At 43.1% G+C, this 23,171-nt stretch overlaps 1 protein-coding gene across 2 annotated transcripts in view; it reads left to right on the top strand.

Annotated features, from left to right (window-relative positions):
* Positions 1-1,360: 1,360 nt before the first annotated feature.
* Positions 1,361-23,171, top strand: part of BNC1 (basonuclin zinc finger protein 1) — a 32,482-nt gene continuing 10,671 nt past the window's right edge. Inside the window, exons 1-4 of one of the 2 annotated variants that reach the window (XM_083712561.1) lie at positions 1,361-1,514; positions 18,420-18,522; positions 19,651-19,886; positions 22,802-23,171. The exon at positions 22,802-23,171 is cut by the window's right edge and continues 1,537 nt beyond it. In XM_083712561.1, the coding sequence (XP_083568687.1) occupies positions 19,740-19,886; positions 22,802-23,171 (517 nt within the window). In that variant the 5' untranslated portion in view covers positions 1,361-1,514; positions 18,420-18,522; positions 19,651-19,739. Of the gene's footprint in view, positions 1,515-1,541; positions 1,787-18,419; positions 18,523-19,650; positions 19,887-22,801 lie in introns of those variants that run through there. The other variant, XM_083712560.1, reaches the window with a different exon arrangement.

The raw sequence follows: 23,171 nt of genomic DNA, 5'->3' as shown, positions 1-23,171 counted from the left end.
CCAATTATTTATGATCAAGCATCCTTCTTAACATTCAACCAAATTACAATATTTTTGTAAATAAATCTTAAATTTCTTCCAATCTTCTTCAATCCTTTCTTCTCCCAGGTCTCGGATTCTGCCAGTCATCTCCGCCAGTTGCATATAGTCCATCAGCTGCATCTGCCACTCTTCCAGTGTGGGTAGATCTTTTGTTTTCCAATTCTTAGCGATGAGTACACAGGAACTCATTCTGCCTTACATGCAGAAGGTCCCTGGTTTAGTCGTAGGCATATCCAGGTAGGACTGGGAATGTCCTCTGTCTGAAACCCTAGAGAGCTGCTGCCAGCCTGTGTAGGCAATACTGAGCTAGCTGGACCGATGGTTTAACTCAGCAAGTGTAAGGTATAGTGTTCCACTATGTTTATCAGCTCTTATATGTGGGCTCCCAAGATTAATTGGTAGGGTTCCAGCTTTGCAACCAAATGCTGGCTCTGCATACTAGGAAGTGATAATTGCCCTCTACATATGATATGTTGGTATTCACAGCACGCATCGATTAGTATATCTGATCAAAGTCTCGTTTTGATGTGCCCCTCTTACTTGCTTCCCCCTCCTCATTTTTTAAAAAAACTTTTCCTTTTTTATAAAAAAAAATATATTTTCTCACTTTATTTAACCATTTTTAAAGCATTGTGATGCAACTCAATAAATCACCTTTTGCATGTACAGTGGTACCTCAGGTTACATACGCTTCAGGTTACGTACGCTTCGGGTTGCAGACTCCACTAACCCAGAAATAGTACCTCGGGTTAAGAACTTTACCTCAGGATGAGAACAGAAATCGTGCTCCGGCGGCGCGGCGGCAGCGGGAGGCCCCATTAGCTAAAGTGGTGCTTCAGGTTAAGAACAGTTTCAGGTTAAGAACAGACCTCCGGAACAAATTAAGTACAGTGGTACCTCGGGTTAAGTACTTAATTCGTTCCGGAGGTCTGTTCTTAACCTGAACAATTTCTGTTCTCATCCTGAAGCAAAGTTTTTAATCTGAAGCACTATTTCTGGGTTAGCGGAGTCTGTAACCTGAACCGTATGTAACCTGAAGTGTATGTAACCTGAGGTACCACTGTACTCAACCTGAGGTACCACAGTACTTAACCTGAGGTACCACTGTACTAAAAAATAGAAAAAGCTGGGAAGTGTTGCCCCCCGCATTAAAAAAAGCAAAAACACCACACTAAGCTTTACTTGCAGAAAGTTGTTCACATTCTTGGGCAGGAGCAAACCATAATAATATAGGCCTTAGGTTAGCTGCATTGATTTAATGTCTTAGTTAGGCAGTAAGAGCAGAGGTAGAGAGACTCTCTCCGTGCTGCATTAGGAGAGCCTGGGGTCGCCCTGACTCCTTTTGATCAAGTCTCTGTGAAAGATGAGTGTCATGCCCTCTCCCAGCCAGCTGTGAGGGGTCTGCCCTGTGACTGGAGGGGCATGCCGAAACACTCCCCTCCGGAGCGCTGAGGTGGGAGCATCCTGTAGAGGTGAGAGAGAGAGGCAGTCACAACTTAGGACTGGAGGTTTCTGGAGGAGGGATCTGATTTCACTCCCCTGTGCTCACTGTAAGCGCACATCAGGCGTGGAGGTGCTCTCTGCTTCAGACAAGGGTAAAAAAGACCAAGGCGTGTGATGATTCTGCCTCCCTTACTTGTACAGACAGGAATGTTTCCTGGTTCTTCTTTGTACAACTCACAGCAGAGGGGATGGGAAAGTGTTTTATAGCTCTCAAAACACATGCTCCGTAAGAATGTCGGAGGTAAGGAAAGTTCTTTTGTAGTTTGTGCATGGATTTGGGTTGTCTTCCCTCCCACCTCCCCCTTCCCCGCTTGCAAGCTCTTGTGCTAGAGAAATAATGCTATTTGCTGTAATTGCTTCATTATCCTGGGATAGCAAACAATAAGATTTCAAGGTGCTCGATTTCTTATTTGACTGCTACCTTGTGTTTTGGAATTATCTGTTTGCTTAACAGACTGAGCCTAAGCAGGTTTGCACAGAAATAACCCCATTGATTTATTTCATCTTTTTTTTCCTTTTCTTTTTAAACTGATTCAAAGTAAGTGTGCTTTGCACAGCAAACCTTACTTACAAAACGCTGGCCTTCTGGACAAAATGTATCCTAAACGATGAGCTTGCCTTCCTTTGCCTATAAGTTATTGGAAAATCATTGTGATAAAGCAGAATCGGACCGCCAATTAATCTTTCCCCCGTTGAAGCATCAGGATCTGTAAATCATGACGACCTGACAATGTTTAATCGTACAGGTCCTGGTTGTACATTAAGAGCTATAAAAGTCATGATTTGTGACTTCAGTGTGTTCTGAGTCAAGTGCTCTAAGCAAATACATTATCATTATTGTGATGTAAAAAAAAATTGCACAGGAGACCAGACACTGCAATTTTGCAAAGGAAGTTTCTTTGGGAATCAGACCAGCAGCGGTGTGTACCTTTCGTATATATAGTTCATTGCTGACCATAACATGTCTTGCAAAATAGGCATTGGGGAGGGGGGGAGTCCCTTGTCACAAAGTTGTTGTTTGTGCTTTTAAAATACAAGAACTAGAAGACTAAATCATTACATCCCAGACTGGCAAACACCGATGTATCTTTTGGGGTTTTCTGTCCTTTGTCATTTCATTCCGTAAAAAAGCACCGTCACAAAACTGTCAAAACAGACTCTTGTGCTGTCTTGCTGGCATAGCGAGAGAAATATTTAATTTTACCTTCCTGCTCAGTGAACACACCAAGCCTCTTGCCACCATCCCATTCCTTACCTTTTAAAAAAACATTTGCTTTAAAATAAAAACGATTACCCATCAATTGAAAATGTTTGTGAGAAAGAAAGGGGGGGGGAGCAATTTTATACAGATGTGTTCCACACTCGATAACTTTGGATTCTTGGGAAAACAATTGCTTTCTAGTTATGGAGACAGAGAAAATACGTTTCTGCTTAACAGCACCCAAGTTAGGTATGGAAGGCTGGTAAAATATGAACATTAATTGTTATTTTTGAAAAGTGGAAGTGGGGAGCAGGATTTATAAACTGTACCACTGTTTTTTTAGGTTGAGCTTGCTGCTAAAGTGTGTTAGCAATCTCTCTCTCTCTCTCTCTTTTTTTGATCATGCAGTTCTTTGGCTCCTTGAACCTTGGGAGGTGATTGTTTGTCTTATCTTCTGGTGAGCTAACTCTGCGCTGTGTTGCAAAACCTTGAGGCATGTTGTGCTCCTTTTTACTGTTCCGGGAGCCTGCAACTGAAGTCAGGTTCATTAGTTTCACTGATGGCACATCAGTGCGCGGCTGGTGTTGCCGCTTCCTTCCAGCTAGACCCCAAGCATGACTGGGGCTGCCTTGGTTTGGATAAGCTTGTAAGGATTTGTCAGCCAGATGTGACAAGATTGTCAAGAGGCGAGTAAAGGAGGAGATCTGATATTAATCAGTGCATAGCTCGGAGCCAAACTTTCTCAAATGCAGTGTAGCAACATGTTCTTCTCATTTACTGTGCCTCTTTTGTGGCTACAGATCTGCCACTGTGCGCCTCTGACGGTTAAAGGGAATGCCAGCTAATCGTATTTAATTGTAAAGACGAAAATTGTGGGTGGGGTGCGGAAAATGAGTGTATCTTGCTATCCATTAACTTGCTTTTTTTAAAAAAAAAAGAAAAGGAAAAAATTATAGTGCAGGTTGCTGCTGTTTACACACAGACACTCCAACAGAGCAAATGTCCTGGGATCTCTCTTTTTGCAAAGTAGGCAGCTGTGGCTACCCATTGTAACGCACAAATTGCCAGAGATGCATCCCGTCTTCAGTAACTGGATGTTGATTTTTAGGGATAGCGACAGGCCGTGTGGGCTGCTCTCCCTCTTTGGCTCTTGAGGAGCAGAGGCAATCCATTTAATTAGTTTGGGAAGAGGCATGCCTCGCCATCGCTGCGTTGCCTCGGTGGACTCTTCCGAGACTGTGTCCATTTAACTTCAAATCCATTATGTACAGTGGTACCTCAGGTTAAGTACTTAATTTGTTCCGGAGGTCCGTTCTTAACCTGAAACTGTTCTTAACCTGAAGCACCACTTTAGCTAATGGGGCCTCCTGCTGCTGCCGCGCCGCCACCGCATGATTTCTGTTCTTATCCTGAAGCCAAGTTCTTAACCCGAGGTACTATTTCTGGGTTAGCGGAGTCTGTAACCTGAAGCGTATGTAACCCGAGGTACCACTGTACTAGGATACAGGTAGCGCCACTTCTCCCAAATTCAGCTTCCTTTCTCATTTATAGTTCGCTGGTGCGATTTATTTCTTAACTGATGCCATATATTTTAGAATGGAGTGAGCTGGCAGATTAAAAAAAACCCCGTAGGAACTTGCGAATCTGCCTTAATCGTAAAGAAGAAAGTTGTGGGTAGGGTGGGGGAAATGAATGGATCTTGCCTTTGTCCATCTAACTCTGTATTGTCTGCACTGATTGGCAGCTACTCTCCAGGATTTCAGGCAGGGAGCCCCTCCCATCCCTACCCGAAGTTGCCGGGAATTGAACCCGGACCGCCTGCATTCCAAACAGATATTCTACCATTAAGCTATGGCCCATTCGCAAAATATTGTAATTACTACTACTACTACTACTACTACTACTACTACTACTGGGACGCGGGTAGCGCTGTGGGTTAAACCACAGAGCCTAGGGCTTGCTGATAAGAAGGTCGGCAGTTCGAATCTCCACGACGAGGTGAGCTCCCGTTGCTCGGTCCCTGCTCCTGCCAATCTAGCAGTTCGAAAGCACGTCAAAGTGCAAGTAGATAAATAGGTACCGCTCCGGCGGGATGGTAAATGGCGTTTCCACGCGCTGCTCTGGTTCGCCAGAAGCGGCTTAGTCATCCTCGGCACATGACTCGGAAGCTGTATGCTGGCTCCCTCGGCCAATAAAGCGAGATGAGCGCCGCAACCCCAGAGTCGGCCACAACTGGACCTAATGGTCAGGGGTCCCTTTACCTTTACCTTACTACTACTACTACTACTACTATTACTACATCCTTCCCCAAGGTTCCCAATATGATGTTCCATAGTGGTCACATCAAGCGATAATGGGAGGATTGGTCTATCAATGCTGGGTAGCAACAACATATCCTCCAACGTTTCTCTGATGGAAACCGAGATGTCCTATTCCATCGTCATCGTTATATTCTGCCCATCTGACTGAGTTGCCCCAGCCACTCTGGGCAGCTTCCAACATATATAAAAACATAATAAAACATTAAACTTTTTTTAAAAAAAAAAAACCTTCCCTACACAGGGCTACCTTCAGATGTCTTCTAATGGTTGCACAGTGAATGTAGCTTCTGTATTCAGAGGTAGTATGTAACCTGGACTACCAGATACTGTGGACAACCAACAGGGACTGAATCACCCCCTTCATGCCTTCCTTACTTACAGAGTAATTTCACTTGCCACCATTAGAAGCAGAATACCTGGCTAAAGGAATGAGTCTCAAGGTTGTGGGTTCAAGTCCCACATTGGGCAAAAGATGCTTGCATTGCAGGGGGTGAGACCAGATGACACTTGGGGTCCCTTCCAACTCTGAACAATAGCAGTGGCACCATTAGTGCAGGCCAGGCATAGGCAAACTCCGGCCCTCCAGATGTTTGGGACTACAATTCCCACCTAGCTAACAGGACCAGTGGTCAGGGATGGTGGGAATTGTAGTCCCAAACATCTGGAGGGCCGGAGTTTGCCTATGCCTGGTGTAGGCCTTTAAGGCAGGCAGCCCAGGGCCCCACTCAGCAGAATAAGGAGGGGAGGGCCACAAAGCGTCACAATTTCCCACCACAATTTGAAGCAAGTGAAGTAATGCACTTTGCCACCAAAAGAGCACCGCCCCTCGGGAGAACCATTAAGTCCCACATCCAAAACTACCACTGCCCAGCAAAGGCAAATTGTGTGACTGCCTTGGGACAGCTGAGCAACAAACGAGCAACTGTGTTCCTCCTTTCAGTTCGTTATAAGAAATGTTCCTTTCCAGGGGGGCATCACAACCTTTTGGTACCTGGGGGCCTGTTTGGAGATCTTGGAAACTGTCACAGACACCGCAAAATACCCAGTGCACAGAAGTAAAGCTGGTGGTGCTCAGAACCCCCTAAAAATAAACCAAAACATATATACCACCCACCCACCCCCAAAATAAAAGACAGGCCAAAAATAAATAAATCATATAGTGCACCCTTCAGACAATAGGTGACCCCTGCTAAACAAGACAAAAAGCCCTCAAAGCCAACAACCCTCATGAAAATAAAATTACAGTAGTAGTGTAAGGTTGCCTTGGCAGGGACCAAGGGACTGTGTCTAAGATGCCCGGGCGCCAATGGGTGTCATACTCCAATTGTACACTCTGGCGAGTCATTCCAGCTTTCCACAGCCAAAGAAAACTCTCCAGAAACTTCAGGCTGCCCAATGTGGTTGTCATCTGTACATCTTGTTGTTGTTGTTGTTGTTTAGTCGTTTATTCATGTCCGACTCTTTGTGACCCCATGGACCAGAGCACGCCAGGCCCTCCTGTCTTCCACTGCCTCCCGCAGTTTGGTCAAACTCATGCTGGTAGCTTCGAGAACACTATCCAACCATCTCGTCCTCTGTCGTCCCCTTTTCCTAGTGCCCTCCATCTTTCCCAACATCAGGGTCTTTTCCAGGGAGTCTTCTCTTCTCATGAGGTGGCCAAAGTATAGGAGCCTCTGCTTCAGGATCTGTCCTTCCAGTGAGCACTCAGGGCTGATTTCCTTCAGAATGGAGAGGTTTGATCTTCTTGCAGTCCATGGGACTCTCAAGAGTCTCCTCCAGCACCATAATTCAAAAGCATCAATTCTTCGGCAATCAGCCTTCTTGATGGTCCAGCTCTCACTTCCATACATCACTACGGGGAAAACCATAGCTTTAACTATACGGACCTTTGTGGGCAAGGTGATGTCTCTGCTTTTTAAGATGCTGTCTAGGTTGGTGGCCATTAGTCAGCAAAAGCATTCCCTTCCTGCTTTTTTTCTCCTGGGTGGACCCAAAAGTTTGTGACTTTTGGATGGTCAGTTTGCATGTCTCCAATACTATGCTATAAAAAGCATTTCAATCAGTCATCAGATTAGCAATGGCTCATTTCCTGTGGTACCATCCAGATGTGGAACTCCAACTCCCATCATCCCCGGCCTGCATCAGGGATGATGGGAGCTGTAGTCCAGCAATATCAGCTCCCTTTGGTTCTCATTGACTGACGGCGACTGCCCAGGGTTTTAGACAGGGGACATTGCCAACCCACCTGGAGATGTGAGAGTTCAATCCTGGGACCTTCTGCATGCAAAGCAGTTGTTCTACCGCTGACCTACTCTCTCTCCCTTAAAGCAGGTATGGGGAACCTTTGGTCCTCCAGGTGTTGCTGAACTATAAGTTCCATTATCTCTGGCCATTGGACCTAATGGGAGTTATAGTCCAACAGCACCTGGAGGGACAAAGGGTCCTCGCACTTGCCCTAAATCATGGTCCAATATTCATGTGTATATGGTTGCATTCATATGGCATTTTTTCCATTTCCAGGCATTCCCTCGATTGTTACCCTATTTTTCCGTGTATAAGACGCCCCCTATTTTGGGGGATTCAAAATTAAGAAAACACACTATGCACTATCCGTGTATAAGATGACCCCTTTTTTAAACTTCAAAAATTTAGGAAACAATATAGTCTTATACAGGGGAAAATACAGTAATTTCTGCCTTCTATTTGAGCTTTCACATGGCATAAAAGCCAGTTCCAGAAAGACAGCAGAATGTAGCTCAAGTTTAGCACTCATTGCCACGTTATTAGCAAACAGATTTTTTCTAGAAGCAAATAACATGAAAATTAGTGTTACACTTGGGCTGTATTTCTGGGGCTAGCATTCAATGTCATGTGAAAGCTCAAACAGAATGCAGAAATTAAGAGTGGGGAAGCGTCAGGAAAATGGAATAAACTGCCATTTGAATGCAGCCTATGTCCAAAAAGTGTGGGAATAATTATCTGTTTTTGAGCGCTCATGAATTTGATCTCGGATTTCCAAAAGGTGAGCGTCAGCACTGACTAAAATTTGGACTTCCTATGTAATGTATACACTGATATATAATGCAAAGAAAACCATGCATGCTATAGCCCTTAGAGATTTAGGATTTGATTGTTAGTGGCGCATCATCCCTAAGGCTTATAGTGCTTTTGTACATGATGCTTAAATTGCTTTCGAGCCTCATGGACAGAAAGTGATGTTGGAAGTACAACAGAGATCATTCCATGTGTAGCTTAAGGGTTAATTCTTTTCTTAGTGAGTCAGTCAATGAAGAGCAGCAATGGTGGTGGAAATAGCCTTTAGTAACCAAACACAACGGTGTGATCATCACTAAGGAAGCACATGGTCCAACTGGCTGCATAGTTCTGAGGGTGTTTAACTCTGTATGTTTAGGTCAATGTCTTCCTGCTATGTGCAAGTAACAAAGACAAAACCTCTCTGTTGTTTTCTCCACAGACTTTACACGGTTTTTGTTCAGTTTACTTAGTAAAGTGTTATGAATATTTATTTTCCCTCTGGACTGTATTTGCTCTATTTAAGTGAAGAGAGAGAGAGAGAGAAATTTGTAGTGCAATTGAGCATTCTGGCCAATGTGTAGGTATTGTATTAGCATCAGAAACCTCATCTTAAAACGCAGCTTCAGATCTTGCAGGAGGACAAGATCTTCTGTGGTTTCAGCTGATTTAGGTCACATCCATAGTTTACCCATCAAGTACTCTTATACAACTTTAAACAGATATGGCTCCCCCCTCCAAAGAATCCAGGGGACTGTACTTTGCTAAGGGTGCTTAGAGTTGTTAATAGACCCCTCACAGAGCTACAATTCCCAGCACCTTTAGCAAACTACATTTCCCTGAGAGAGCCATGACTGTTAAAGAGGTATAGGAGTGCAGATGTGACCTTAGCTCTCGGGCAAAAAGAAAACCTACAGCTGAACTGGACCATGCAACTATATCTTATGCAACTCCATACATTTTAAACTCAACCGCACAGAGTATATGCACAAGATATCATCAACAACGTTAGAGACTTACGCAATATATTTTTTGCAGTTTACATTGCACAATGTAAAACAGAAAAAAACACACACATATTCTCCTGAGGATGAGCACAACAGATTTTTAATAATTGCCTCTAATGATGCAATGCCATCGTGTTAATTTTCAAGCAGGCAGCATTCCTTTCCAATGACTAGAAACTTTGGGAAGGGGAACAGCTTTTAGCCTTGGCCTTAAGGAGTTGACCATTCAAATAAAATCTCCATCTTAGGAGAGTTTTAAAAAAATAAATAAATTGGGAAGTGGAGAAAACTTTTAAACTTAGCTATTCTGAGCTAGTTGTGGTAGGGAAGAAATCTCTATTTACTTTTTTACATGCTAGGCTAAATAGGTCCATGGCATACTGAAGTAAGTGATGGCAACTGAGATGTTTTTCTGCTGGAAAAGGTTTGAGGTTGAATACATTCTAGAGTCAAGCAAGCTGATTTTGAACTAGTTAAAGGAAAAACTGAAAATATGGAACCAGTAAAAGTGTGTGATAGAGTTGTATCAGGCAAGAATGAGCTACAGGATGACTACTTGCAGATCACAAAAAAGAGGACTAAAGAGGCCACTCATTTGCATACAACTTGCACTTGCTAATTTTTAAGTATAGGTGCACCTTTAGTAACAGTTACTATGATTTACACAGAAATACGAAACATCTCACTATAATGGAGAACACAGTGACCAAGGGATGATGCGCAGTCTGACTGCCGCTGGCTTTTGATGAGTAACTTTCCATTCTCCTTCAACGTCACTCTCTTTTCTTAAGGTTCTTTACTTTTGAAATCAACTTGCACGATACAGCCCTTCAGAAAGAGGAGCGAAGGTGAGCCTGTGATTCTTCAGAAGTTGTTGGGCTCCAACTTCCATCAACCCCAGCCAGCATGGTCAATGCACAGGGAGGATGGGAGTTGTAGTTCAGCAACATCTGGAGGCACAAAGGTTCCAGGGAAGCCCAGAGAAGGGTCATTGCTCAGGGGCAGAACATCTGCATTGCATGCAGAAAGTCCCAGGTTCGATTCTAGCATCTCCAGGCATGGCTAGGAAAGACATTCTGTCCGAAACCAGCCACAGCCAATCAGGGTAGACCAGATAGCCAGTGTGGTGCCCTCCAGATGTTCCTGAACTACAAGTCCCATCATCCCTGATCGTTTGCCAAATTGGCTGTGGCTAATGGGAATTGGAGTTCAACAGCATCTGGAGGGCATCACAGTGCCTCCCCCCTGGAGTAGACAATACTGGATGGAGCAATGGTCTGCCAAAATGGCAGCTTCCTGCGTCCACTTGAGATAATGTGCATGAGAGTGGCCCGCTTGATTTAAACAGAGACAGCTCTCTTTTTCCATATTTTAATTTTGGGGAAGGACTGAAGTTCAGTGGGAGAGCACTGACTTCGTTTCTGCTGGATCCTTTCTGTTGCCCCTGACATCTCCAAGAAGGAGACTCTGTGGGGCTGGGAATGGGCTGGGAATGACTTCTGAAACTCCTAAGACCTGCTGTTGGTCAGACTAGGCCAGCCTTCATCAACCTGCTGATGGCTGGGGCTGAGCCCCAAACTTCTGGGGCACCTGGCCAGGTTAGCAAAGGCTGAGTTAGACTGTACTGAGTTAGATGGACCAATGAGGTGACTCTACATGAGGCAGCTTCCTATAGCCCTAAATAGTAGCAATAAATAGACTTAAGCCTAATTCAGTATAATTGAACTCAATGGGTCATACTTGGGAGCTGACATGTACAAAGTATGTGCAAAGTATTGGCAAACAAAATGTCAACCTTAATATATATATTTTTAAGTTTATCTTTAGAAACACAGTAGCCCCAAAGAAATTTGTATGCTTCTTTTCTTCTACCCCACCCTTTGAAGGTATAACTCTCACTAACCTGTAAGCTAACAACACATGGCTTTTCCATGCTCAACAGGACTTCTCCATTCATTTCAATGGCAATGAATATCTGCCTTCCTTTCATTTTAAAACGGAGAAATCCTGGCATACAGAAAAGTGTACACACAGATTTGGATCAGGGCATTATATCCTACATTTTGCAAATGTATACTGGCTTCATCTTCTAATCTAGACCTTGAGTTTAAAAACATGTTTCAGAGTACATCATGGGTAGAGTGTTAGGAAATTACCATCATATGACATTATGCCACATCCTAATTAATTAATTAGATATCTTACCCACCCTTCACCATAAGTTCCCAAGGCAGGTTGCAACAAGACAATAATCCAGTTATCATGCCCTTCAACATTTCTCTGATGAAAATACAGATGCCCTGTTTAATATTATTATCATTGCTTTTTTCTAAAAAAATATGTTTAAGGGTACTCTCATTTTGACTCAAGAAAATCACCTGGAAAGGAAATGAAGCTGTCATCAGATTCACAAAATGTTTAGGGGTATGCGTACCCCTGCGTCCCCCCCCCCGAAAAAACCACTGATGATGATGATGATGACCCCACACATCTGACTGGGTTGCTCTAACCATTCTGGGTGACTTCCAACATATATCAAAACATAATAAAACATTAAACATTTTTTTAAAAATCCCTACACAGGGCTGCCTTCAGATATCTTCTATAGGTTGTATAGTTACTTATCTCCTTGGCTCGGGGGTCGGAAAACTCCATACCCTCCAACATTTCTCTAATGAACATAGGGATGTCCTAAGGAAAAGTGGGACATTCCGAGATCAAATCAGAAACCAGGATGGCTTCTGTAAATCCAGGACTGTCCATGGAAAGTAGGGACGCTTGGAAGATCTGAGTTATAAAAGCAGGCTCCCAGGTTGCCTTTTAATGGGCAGTTATTGCTTCACTTCAAATCCTGCCCTCTCCTTCCCTGGCAATCATCACTGTGTCCCAAATCTTTCCGTGGCACTGAAATTCTGCTGCACGTCATCTATCTATCTTTTGAATCTTGCAAGTTCTTGTAAATTGCTTCAGGTCTCCTTCTGGATGTGTTGTAAACAACAGGGAAATGCACGAGATGTGCTAAGAGAGGCCAAGTGCCTAATAAACAGACCCATTTAATTTTATACTGCCATTCTTGATGTTTTGCAGGCAGATCCCAAGGTTAATCTCAGGGGACCAGGGGCATGACTGAGCTCAGATCTGATCCAGACCCAGTTCAGTACGGATCTCACTGTGGGGAGATGAAGGAAAATGGGAAATTTTGTCATCGTAAAAGGGTGTCAAGTGAGGTGGTACATTTTTCTAAAACAGAGGGTGTGAGAAGAAAAAGGATTTTGGGGAGGGAAGAAGATTTTGGAGCAGCCAGAGGAAATATTTTGAATGGATAATGGCACCCAAGAAATTAGATTCCTGGAAGGAAAGGAAAAACACCCTCTCTTGTTTACAGGCCGGCTGGTACCATGCTCGCCAGTCTATTAGCAGAAGCTATAAATCACTCTCTCGTTCCCATCATGTACACAGAGTAGAGAATTTGGCATTTAGATGTTCTAATGACCTAAACTGCACTTGGGAAAGAATTTCTACCTTAATCCAGAGACAGATGAGTTCTGATAACGGTCTGCTTTCCACAAATCTGCCAGCTGTCCTGTTGGTCGAGTTTTGCTCTGGGACTGATCTACCTCTTTATCGCCACCCTGAATGCCGACTACAAAGCTGTCTCTGTTTAAATTAAGTGGGCCAGAACAAAACTTACAGTGACATTTGCCTGTATAGAAGTATCTGCTTTCATCCCAAAGGTAGAGGTGTGAACCAAGAAGCCTTTGATTCAAACCTTAGCTTTGGTAGAAACTTTTCCGATGGCATTATAACTTACTAATTTCCTAATTTATATAGCGCCACCAGTGAGCGTGGTGGCACTTTAAAGATTACAAAAGGACAGGTCCATGCCCTAATTTGCTTACAATCTAAAGACATACGCAGGGGAAACAAACAGGGAAAGCAAAAGGGAAGGAGGACTGAACAATGAAATAATATGCAGTTGCTTCAATTGCGCATGCTTTGTCCCTCAAGCCTCCCATCTCTTTTTTAAAAAATAATATTTATTAAGGTTTTGAAAGATTACAAAATTAAAAAGAAAAAAAAAGAAAAAAAGAGCAAAAACACAGAGAAATAAAAACAATTAAGAGGGGGGAAAAGAACAAATCAATCTTTCCATAACTTATCTTTCATTTGCTTGTTTCCTTGACCTCCTCACACCTCCCTTTTTTGTGTTCTAGTTCAATTAGCTATTTCAGCAAATCCTTTCCATCTTTGCTTTTATCCTAATAATTTATCTTTATATAACGTAACTTTACATTCTCACCAATTAGCAATCTATTTGTTCTTAATCTTTTATAAAAATTTCTGCTAAAACCACATAACTTCATTCCGACATCCTTCTAACATTCCTTAATTTTACAATGTTTCTGTAAATAAACTTTAAATTTCTTCCAATCTTCTTCCAAGCCTCCCATCTCTAATGTGCTATTTTTCTAGAAAAAGAGGTGCCGGGACTTACCATGAACGCCTCCCTCGTTCTCTTAGAATGACAATGGCGCTCACCTGAGAGGTGCCAGGACTTAGTTCTGGTGAATTTTGGCCAAAAAAAAAAAGCTCCCAATGTGGGGGTGGTACAGTCATACCTCATGTTATGGACACTTCAGGTTACGTGTTTTCGGGTTGGGGACCGTGGGAAACCTGGAAGTACCAGAAAGGGTTACTTCCGGGTTTTGCTGCTTGTGCATGCGCAGAAGTGCCAAATCGCGCCGGCACACTTCAGGATGCAAACGCTGCGAGTTGCGGACGTGCCTCCATCACAAATTATGTCTGCAACCCGAGGTTCCACTGTACTCATTCTTGACTACCTCACAGGGCTGTTGTAAGGGTTACTGAGTTAGTATATCCAGTGGTATTTGAGCATTTGGAAGAAGCATCCATAAAAGGCCATAAGTTAATATTAGAAACAAAGAAAATAATCAATTGTTGTGGCAAGTTATGTCAGTTCCCAGAATTCCCTGGGAAGAAGGATTGATATTAAACCACTCTTGGAAATGCCACTCTTTGAAGGGAGTAGGGGTCTTTTAACTGCCCTCAGCACCTTTGACAAATCACAGAACCCAGGATTATGAGGGGAAGCCATGACTGTTTAAAGTGGAATGATACTGCTTTAAATGTGTGGTGCAGATGGAGCAGATGGAGCTACTCCTGTTGGTGGGCAGTTTCAGTGCCCTCACTCTTCCTACTTATGGTTATTTATGTTTAAATTGGTCAGACGGGACAGTCCTTCAAATGGAGAAATGCTTTCTATGAGGTGGGACACCTGGCCATTATTTCTTTGCATTGCATCGTATATACTGATGGTCGACTCCGCAGTAAAGTTATAATGGCGATGCAGCAAAATGCCCCTATTAAGGAAACGAAATGGAAATATCGACCTGCTGGAGGGATTCCCAATATATGCGGAAGTAGGGGAAGGAAATAGGAGCCCCCTCCCCTTAGAGGTGGGGGGGAGGCCAATGAGAACTGAGCGTGCTCAGTGGCAAGATACTGAGGGTTTGGGGTGGGAGGGTCAAGAAAAGAGGGGGAAAGGAGTGGAATACAGACATCTCTCCACTTGCCAGGTGTTCAACTCATGCACAACTGTGTAAATGCGAGGTGAGGGGGGGAAATTAAATACATCAGTTTAATCTCCAAAAAGGCATAAAGAGGGCAAAAACAGCCCCCAAAAAAGAGAGCGGGGAAACTGAAAAAATGGCTGAAAATGAGTGGGGGAAATGGCTAGCAGTTCTGGGTACTGGTGTACCTCTGAATCACAGCCAAGCACTTTGGAGTACCAGTCTGCCTGCCTTGTCATTGTTTCCACATCGTCCTCCAGCGATGAGGAAGACTGACAGCTGCCATTGCCACCATTCATACCAATCTGGTAAGTGCTGCTGCTTTTTAAAAGGGGTTTTCAAAAGTTTCCAGAGGCAGACTCCCAAAAGAATTTATTGTTGTTGCTGTTGTAGCTTCCAGTCAAAAGTAGGGTGGATAAAAATCTATGATTTTTTAGAAAAGAAAAATTATAATTCGGGGTTTTTTTTATTTAAATCAGATTTTTTTTATTTAAATTGGATTTTTAAAATAAAATGCTTTCGGAGGAAAAATCTTTCTAAAGATAGTTTTCTGTTTAAGTTACATTATCGTCCAAAGGCTATTCATCGGGAAATAATGATTTGTTTTAAGTTTTTCATGTGTGCTAAAACTCAGTCTAAGTTGTTGTTGTTTTTTTTAAAAAAAACCACAGTCAGTTAACAAACATGGATACATATGCTATAATGCTATTATTTTAGTTAAATAAATTGTTTAAATTGTTATTAAGGAAATGATTATTTTTCTCCTTCCCATAAAGTGCAGCAGAAAAGTTGTCCAAATATAAACAGTTAACTTCTTAAACCTCACAATAATTTCATAATTACCTCTCTATGTATTTCTAATAGTATAACCAAATCAGTAATTTTTGATAGAATTGTAAAAACTACTCTGAAAATTTATTACTCCAAAAATGAAACCTTCATCTGGTTGTCAATATTAAGATTATACCAGCAAGAATAAGTCTTTCTGTAAAAAAAATGATTTAAATCAAGTCTTACTGACTAGAGATTTAAATTGTGATTTAAATCAAATCCACCCTGGTCAAAAGTGAATATAATATGATAGCAAATAAGAGATGTATCAACAAATACACAGAATCCAGACACTATAAAAAGCAAGGAGGGAATGGTTAGAAAACAGGGGTTTCCTACTTAGGCACTGAAGTCTTTAGCCACACAACTATCCTACAACATCAGCTGAATATTCAGTAATCTGGCCCAGGATCTAGCAAATGGATACCTTGTTGTATTTAGCATTCTTGCAATCTTATATAGAGGTTCGTGCCTGTAAGCAGACAGGGCAGCAGACAGGGATACAGCCTAACCCAAGCCTAACAAATCAAACAAAAAGTGTGAGGAAGTGATGAAATTTGATGAATGGAGAAAGAAAGTAAAAGCCCATGAAATAAGTGAAGGTATCTGAAAGAATATTAGATTGCATCTTGATGTATCTGTTTGGACAACTGCCTTCAAAAACCACCCCCCCTTACAGCATCTTGAAGGAGTGCAGTGAGGTAATATAATTGAACTCCAGTTATAGTTGACATCTCGTGAAGTCAACGAGGCCTTGGCTCAACACAACATACTTTCTCCCCACCCCCATCCCACTTAGATGAACCTTATAAAGAAAATTTATGACTTTCTTCGGCTCTATCAGAAGTATGCCAACTGCTGGGCTAACCGGCTATCTAAAGCAAAATGACTCTCAGAGCTCAGTTCTCAGTGTGTGTTGCGATGCATGTGTTGTAAATTCACAGGAAACTGATTGCTTTTTCTCAGGTACATTTCTTAGTTTTTGCAATGTTCGCTTATTGATTTACTTAATGTTTTTTAAATGAACCACTCCTACAAAGTGTTCATCCATCCATAGCCTTTAAACTTTTTGAGATTCACCTTTAATACCATTGCTGAAACCTGGAATCTACTTTTATTTTTCATATGAACCAATCCAGATCTTACACTCATCACCTGAGAACCTTCTTCATGTGTCTCTGGCATGTGTTATTGGCATGTAGCAAATGTGGGTCAAACTACATGTGATGCTAAACATATCTTTGAATTTTGTGACTGGGGTTCTCCTTCTCTCTCTCTCTCTTTTTAAAAAAACAGCAACCTAACAGCAGCTGCAAGGAGGAACAGATTCAGATCAAAGACGCTAGCACAGGGTGTTTCTGTTTTGAAAATGCTCCCCCAAAGCTGGGGGTGAAATGGCAGCTTTTTGGGATCTTTCAGCAGGAAGTGGATGCATAAGGAAAGGGTTAAATCTGCCCCCGCCCCTTATGCTGCTGTGCTGATCTAGGTCACCCTCCCCATCCCTGTGGCTGCTTTTAGTTAAAGAGAGAGAGGTGGAAAGAAACACATTTAGCATAATTTGTCATTTGACCCTAAATATTAGACAGAGAAGGCTGAGCTAGGAGAATGGTTCTCTCGGATGTGCTAGCTTTCTGTGGGTATATATATATATATATATGGAATAACCTCCAGGGGAGAAATTGAGTTCAGTTTGCATTTAAAAGCAACCCCACCAAATTCATGCTTTCTGGAACAATATTCCAACTGAAACACAGCAATCTGTTGAAATTTGCACATTTCTGAATTTTGCAACCATTTGTTGTGTACAGAAATGCATGTGCTGGGGGAAGAGTGTGCATGAAAATCCATGTATTATTTTTAAAAATAGTACAGAGAAATGCAAAAAGGTATGTACCTGGCAAAACTGCATACAAACATGTGTATATTATGAAAATTTGTACTAAAATGCTGACACATTTTCATGAGAACTTTAAAAAAAGAAAAAGAGGCACCCTCAAACAAACGAGGGAATGTGGAGCACTGAATCTAACACTGGAAAAATGACAAACTTTGAGAAACCATCCTTAGACTGAAGTAGTACAGTCCATAAAAAAGATTGACCCACAGTGTAACTATTGCATTCTATTAAAGGTAAAGGGACCCCTGACCATTTAGGTCCAGTCGTAGCCGACTCTGGGGTTGCGGCGCTCATCTCACTTTACTGGCTGAGGGAGCCGGCGTACAGCTTCCGGGTCATGTGGCCAGCAGGACTAAGCCACTTCTAGCGAACCAGAGCAGTGCACGGAAATGCTGTTTACCTTCCCGCCGGAGTGGTACCTATTTATCTACTTGCACTTTGACGTGCTTTCGAACTGCTAGGTTGGCAGGAGCAGGGACCGAGCAATGGGAGCTCACCCCATCGTGGGGATTTGAACCGCTGACCTTCTGATCGGCAAGTCCTAGGCTCTGTGGTTTAACCCACAGCGCCACCCGCCTCCCTTATTGTGTTCTATTAGGCTTGCTATATTTCAACAAGTGAAAATTCAGTCACAAAAGTTGTGAAGCTTTTTTGGGGGTTGTTCAGCTTCCCCCCCCCAAAAAAAAATCTCCCTCTCCCCCCCCCAATGATGTTTTGGAGCTCTTTTTTAGGAATTTTGGCACAAAAAAACACACTTTACGGATATTTAAACCAGCTTTTGAAAATTCTACCTGGACATTATTTTTCACAAATGAATCCCAGCTACGTCTAGGAAATTCCGGACATATGGCAGCCCTATCTATGCATATTCATAATTCTTCATTTTGTACATATTTGCATATGCTTGTTCCATTCCCCTTCCCCTTTCCTCTCTCCAGCGTGTTGCACATGTTACTCACCCCTTAACTTTTTAATCTGCTTCTGCTCTTTCAGGCCATCCGTTGCACTCTGGTAAGCTGCAGCTGCCAGTGCTTCAAACCTGGGAAAATAAACCAGCGACAATGTGACCAGTGTCGGCATGGATGGGTAGCACATGGTAATAAATCCTTTCCTTACCAAGTAGCCACCAGCTGTCTTAAGTACAGTTTTCAGTTTACTAACGGAGACATTGCAAAGTCACTAATAACAAAACTCAGAAATTGCTTATAATAATTGTCTATAGAGTCATACTCAGCTCAGCTTTGGGATAGTAAAGCACTTCTTTGGTGCAATCCATAACTAGTATGAATTGCTACATAACTAATAGCAATTTGCTTTAAAAGAGGATTACATAATTCTGAATGTTCAGAACACGATTTGGGCTAAACTGGGGACAGTTTACAGGGAACCAGGCAGAGGGCCTTCTTGGTATTGGCACCCACCCTGTAGAATGCCCTCCCATCATATGTCAAGGAGATAAGCAACTATACAACCTTTAGAAGACACCTGAAGGCAGCTCTGAATAGGGCAGTTTTTGATGTTTAATATTTTAGTATGTTTTTTTGTATGTGCTGCCCCAGAGTGGCTGAGGCAACCCAGTCGAATGGGCAGGGTAAAAATATGGTGATGATTATTACAGTCAACATGGTGCCTTCCAGGTGGAAAAATGGGGCGATCCCTAGCCTAGCCAACCTAGCAAAGGGATCATGCGCCAAACGAGAAATTTGCACCCAACCCCTCCCCAAGCTTAAATAATTGGAAAATACTGTTCTGGCAGATGATGCTGTGAAACCAGAACTAGAGCTGTATTCCTGTCTCTCTCACACATTGAATGTAGCTGGGAGGGGAGGGTGGTGGAAAGCGTTCCCGCTTTTCATTACATAGGTTCCAAGTTCAAACCCCTAGTACAGTGGTACCATGGGTTACATGCGCTTCAGGTTACATACGCTTCGGGTTACAGACTCCGCTAACCCAGAAATAGTGCTTCAGGTTAAGAACTTTGCTTCAGGATGAGAAGAGAAATCGTGCTCCTGCGGCGCGGCGGCGCGGCAGCAGCAGGAGGCCCCATTAGCTAAAGTGGTGCTTCAGGTTAAGAACAGTTTCAGGTTAAGAACGGACCTCCGGAACGAATTAAGTACTTAACCCGAGGTACCACTGTACCCCAATGGTGTTCTTTTTGTCTAATTGTTTCATACCCATTTATGCATAAGTAGTCACTCGCCTTTTGTTTTCCTTTTCTTTTCAGCCTTAAGTAAGCTAAGGATCCCTAACCTATACCCAACAAGCCAAGTGGAAATAGTCCAGTCTAATGTGGTCTTTGATATAAGCAGCCTCATGCTGTATGGAACTCAGGCAGTTCCTGTCCGTCTCAAAATTCTCTTAGATCGGCTTTTCAGTGTCCTGAAGCAAGAAGAAGTCATTCATATCCTCCATGCTCTGGACTGGACACTTCAAGACTACATACGTGGATACGTCTTACAGGTACATGTCTAGGTCTTCGCTCCCTCTAGGAGGGTGACAAGAAATGAGGCCGAGAAACCAGTGGTCTGCGTGTTTGTTTGTGGGCACCCCAACATCTGGAGAAGTACAAATAATTTTTGAGAAAAGCTTTCTGCAAGCTTTGTTTCCTGAGAAGCTTGAATGTTTGTGAACGTTCCGTTGGCATCCCAGCAGCTCACCCAGTTGCGTCAGAACTTGAAGCTGCACTAGCACCCTTATAACGCAGACATTCAACATCAATTTATCCATTTCAGTTGTGCCATTTTGAACTTTTCCAGCATCATCAGTACCGTTACACCGGGGCAGAAGTTAGCTCCTTATGTTTACACAAATACTGCTTCTCTGTTGGTATTCTTGTTTCAATGTAAAGTAGCATTATGATTTATGTTATGGCACGAATAAATATTTCATGGCACTTGATAATTTTGCTTTTTAGTGTTGGGATTAAAAAATATGGGCTCAATTACCTTGAACCTTTTTTGCATGAAAAATTGATGATGATACATTCTTCATCATCTTAGAGAAGTCTTGTGTGCCCAGTGAAAACCCTCAGTAGGCCATCAAATACATGTTCTGTGATAAAATATTTATTACAGATATTGGGAAAAGTTAGGTATGGCTGGAGTTTGAAAGAACTTGCAACACTCTAGTGTAATTACAGCTGTGCTCTGTAAACACTGGCGAAGGATCGATGCAGGTTCATTTGTTCTCTGATCTTAGTAGCTTGGAAGATTATTAAACTTGCAGTGGAAGAATACTTGACTTAAATGTGGAGCTAAATCTTCTTCTGATTGCTCCATCTCTCTCTCTCCATTTGTACATGTTGTTTCGCCGGTACGCGTCTTCATTTTTTTCTGGGGAGATTGCAAAATACTTTCTAATCATCGGTGCTGTGTTAGAAAGAACAAATGTTGGGGTGATTGAAATCCAAGAATAATATATATCACAGAATTGCCCAAACAAGCTGGCCTCAGCCTTAGCCAATTGTGTGGATTTGGCTAGACAAAGAAGACTAACCTCTCAGAAAACTGCCTGGAATAGTGATGGGCAGCTGTAGATTCCTGAGCAGGATCCTGACCTGCTCAGCCTCCCCACCCTGCACTTCCAACTCTGGCCATCACTTGGTCACTTTATAGGAAGGGCTATAACTCAGTGTTAGAGCATCTACTTTGCACGCAGGTGGTCTCGGATTCAGGTTCATTTCCGGGTATCTCCATGTAGGAGTGGGATAGACCCCTGCCTGAAACTCTGTAGGGTCGTTGTCAGTCACTGTGGACAATACTAAGCTAGATGTGCCAAATGCTAACCCTAAGACACAACCCTCACCTTGTGTCCATTTAGTCTGAGCTGCCCCCTGCCAAAAAAAAAAAAAAAGACAGTATAAATAAGCAATGCCACCGAGGCTACCTATGAAGGTGACCTGGAAACTACAACTAACCCAGAATGCAGCAGCTAGACTGGTGACTGGGAGCGGCCGCCAAGACCATATAACACCAGTCCTCAAAGACCTACATTGGCTCCCAGTACATTTCCGAGCACAATTCGAAGTGGTGGTGCTGAGCTTTAAAGCCCTAAATGGCCTCGGCCCAGTATGCCTGAAGGAGTGTATCCACCCCCATCATTCAGCCCGGACCCTGAGGTCCAGTGCCAAGGGCCTTCTGGCAGTTCCCTCCCTGCGAGAAGTGAGGTTACAGGGAACCAGGCAGAGGGCCTTCTCGGTAGTGGCGCGTGCCCTCTGGAACGCCCTCCCACCAGATGTCAAGGAAATAAACAACTATCTGACTTTTAGAAGACATCTGAAGGCAGCCCTGTTTAGGGAAGTTTTTAATGTTTAATGTTTTATTTATACCCAGCCAGATGAGTGGGGTATAAATAAATAAATTATTATTATTATTATTATTATTATTATTATTATTATTATTACTACTACAGTGGTACCTCTGGATGCGAACGGGATCCATTCCGGAGCCCCGTTCGCATCCTGAAGTGAACGCAACCCGCGTCTGCGCGTGCACGGGTCGCAATTTGCCGCTTCCGCGCATGCACATGATGTCATTTTTAGCGTCTGCGCATGCGCGAGTGGCAAAACCTGGAAGTAACACGCTCTGTTACTTCTGGGTCGCTGCGGAGCGCAACCCGAAAATGCTTAACTTGAAGCTACTTCAACTCGAGGTATGACTGTATTATTATTATTATTATTGCCATCCTGACCCCAAATATAGCCTTCCAAACTCTCATTGAAGCAAGCGACAAGGCAAACACAGTTCCCCTAGCCTGCTCCCTCTGTGGTTATCATGGTGCATGGAGCATCTTTCACCTGTTCTGACAAGCAGGATCCCAGGTGTGTTGCACTGCAAGTGAGTGCGTGGGACGAGTGACAGGACATCAGAAGGAGTGGGTGAGTGGAGCATGTCTGTCTTGTCTCCTTTTCTACTGGGAGGTGGAGAAGGCCATGCAGAGTAGCAACTTTAGCACACAGGAACATAGGGAGCTGATTCAGAACGTTGGTCTGTCTAGTTCAATATTGTCTACACTGACTGGCAGCAGCTCTTGAGGGTTTCAGGCATGGGTCTTTTCTGGCCACACTTGGGGACACCGGGGATTGAACCTGGGACTTGAATCTGAATGCAAAGCAGATTATCTGCCACTGAGCTATGGCCCTTCCGCTTTGCAAGTTAAGCATAAGCATCTCAAGAAGAGGTAGGCAATGTTGTGCTTTCAAATACTGTTGGGTTACAACCTTCATCAGCTCCAGCCAGTATGACCAATGGTCAAGGATTATGAGAGTTACAGTCCAACAATATCTATGTTAGCTGCCCCTGCACTGAAGCGTCCATATGAATTTGATGTTGGTGTGTTCCTCTTTTACATACAGTGTTGTCTGTTGTCTTTTTAAGGATGCTGCAGGAAAGGTCCTGGACCACTGGAGTATCATGACCAGTGAAGAAGAACTGGCTACTTTGCAGCAATTTCTGCGCTTTGGTGAGACCAAGTCCATTGTGGAGTTAATGGCGATTCAGGAGAAAGAAGGGCAGTCCATCGTCATCCCCACAATCGCAGCCAATATGGATATTAGGGCATTCATCGAAAGCTGTAGTCAGAGGAGTGCAAGCCTCCCGGCTTCCTTGGACAAAATGAACCCTGTCAACATCCACCACTTTGAGAATGTTGTCAACAACATGGCCTTCATGTTGCCCTTTCAGTTTTTCAGTCCTGTTCCTCCGCCCCTCATAGGTTCACCCCCTGAGAGGCTTTTGATGGAGCAAA

The sequence above is a fragment of the Podarcis gaigeae genome, assembly GCF_964106915.1.
Source record: "Podarcis gaigeae genome assembly, chromosome: 14".
Taxonomy (NCBI): Eukaryota; Metazoa; Chordata; class Lepidosauria; order Squamata; family Lacertidae; genus Podarcis; species Podarcis gaigeae.
This window is presented reverse-complemented; position numbering and strand designations above follow the sequence as displayed.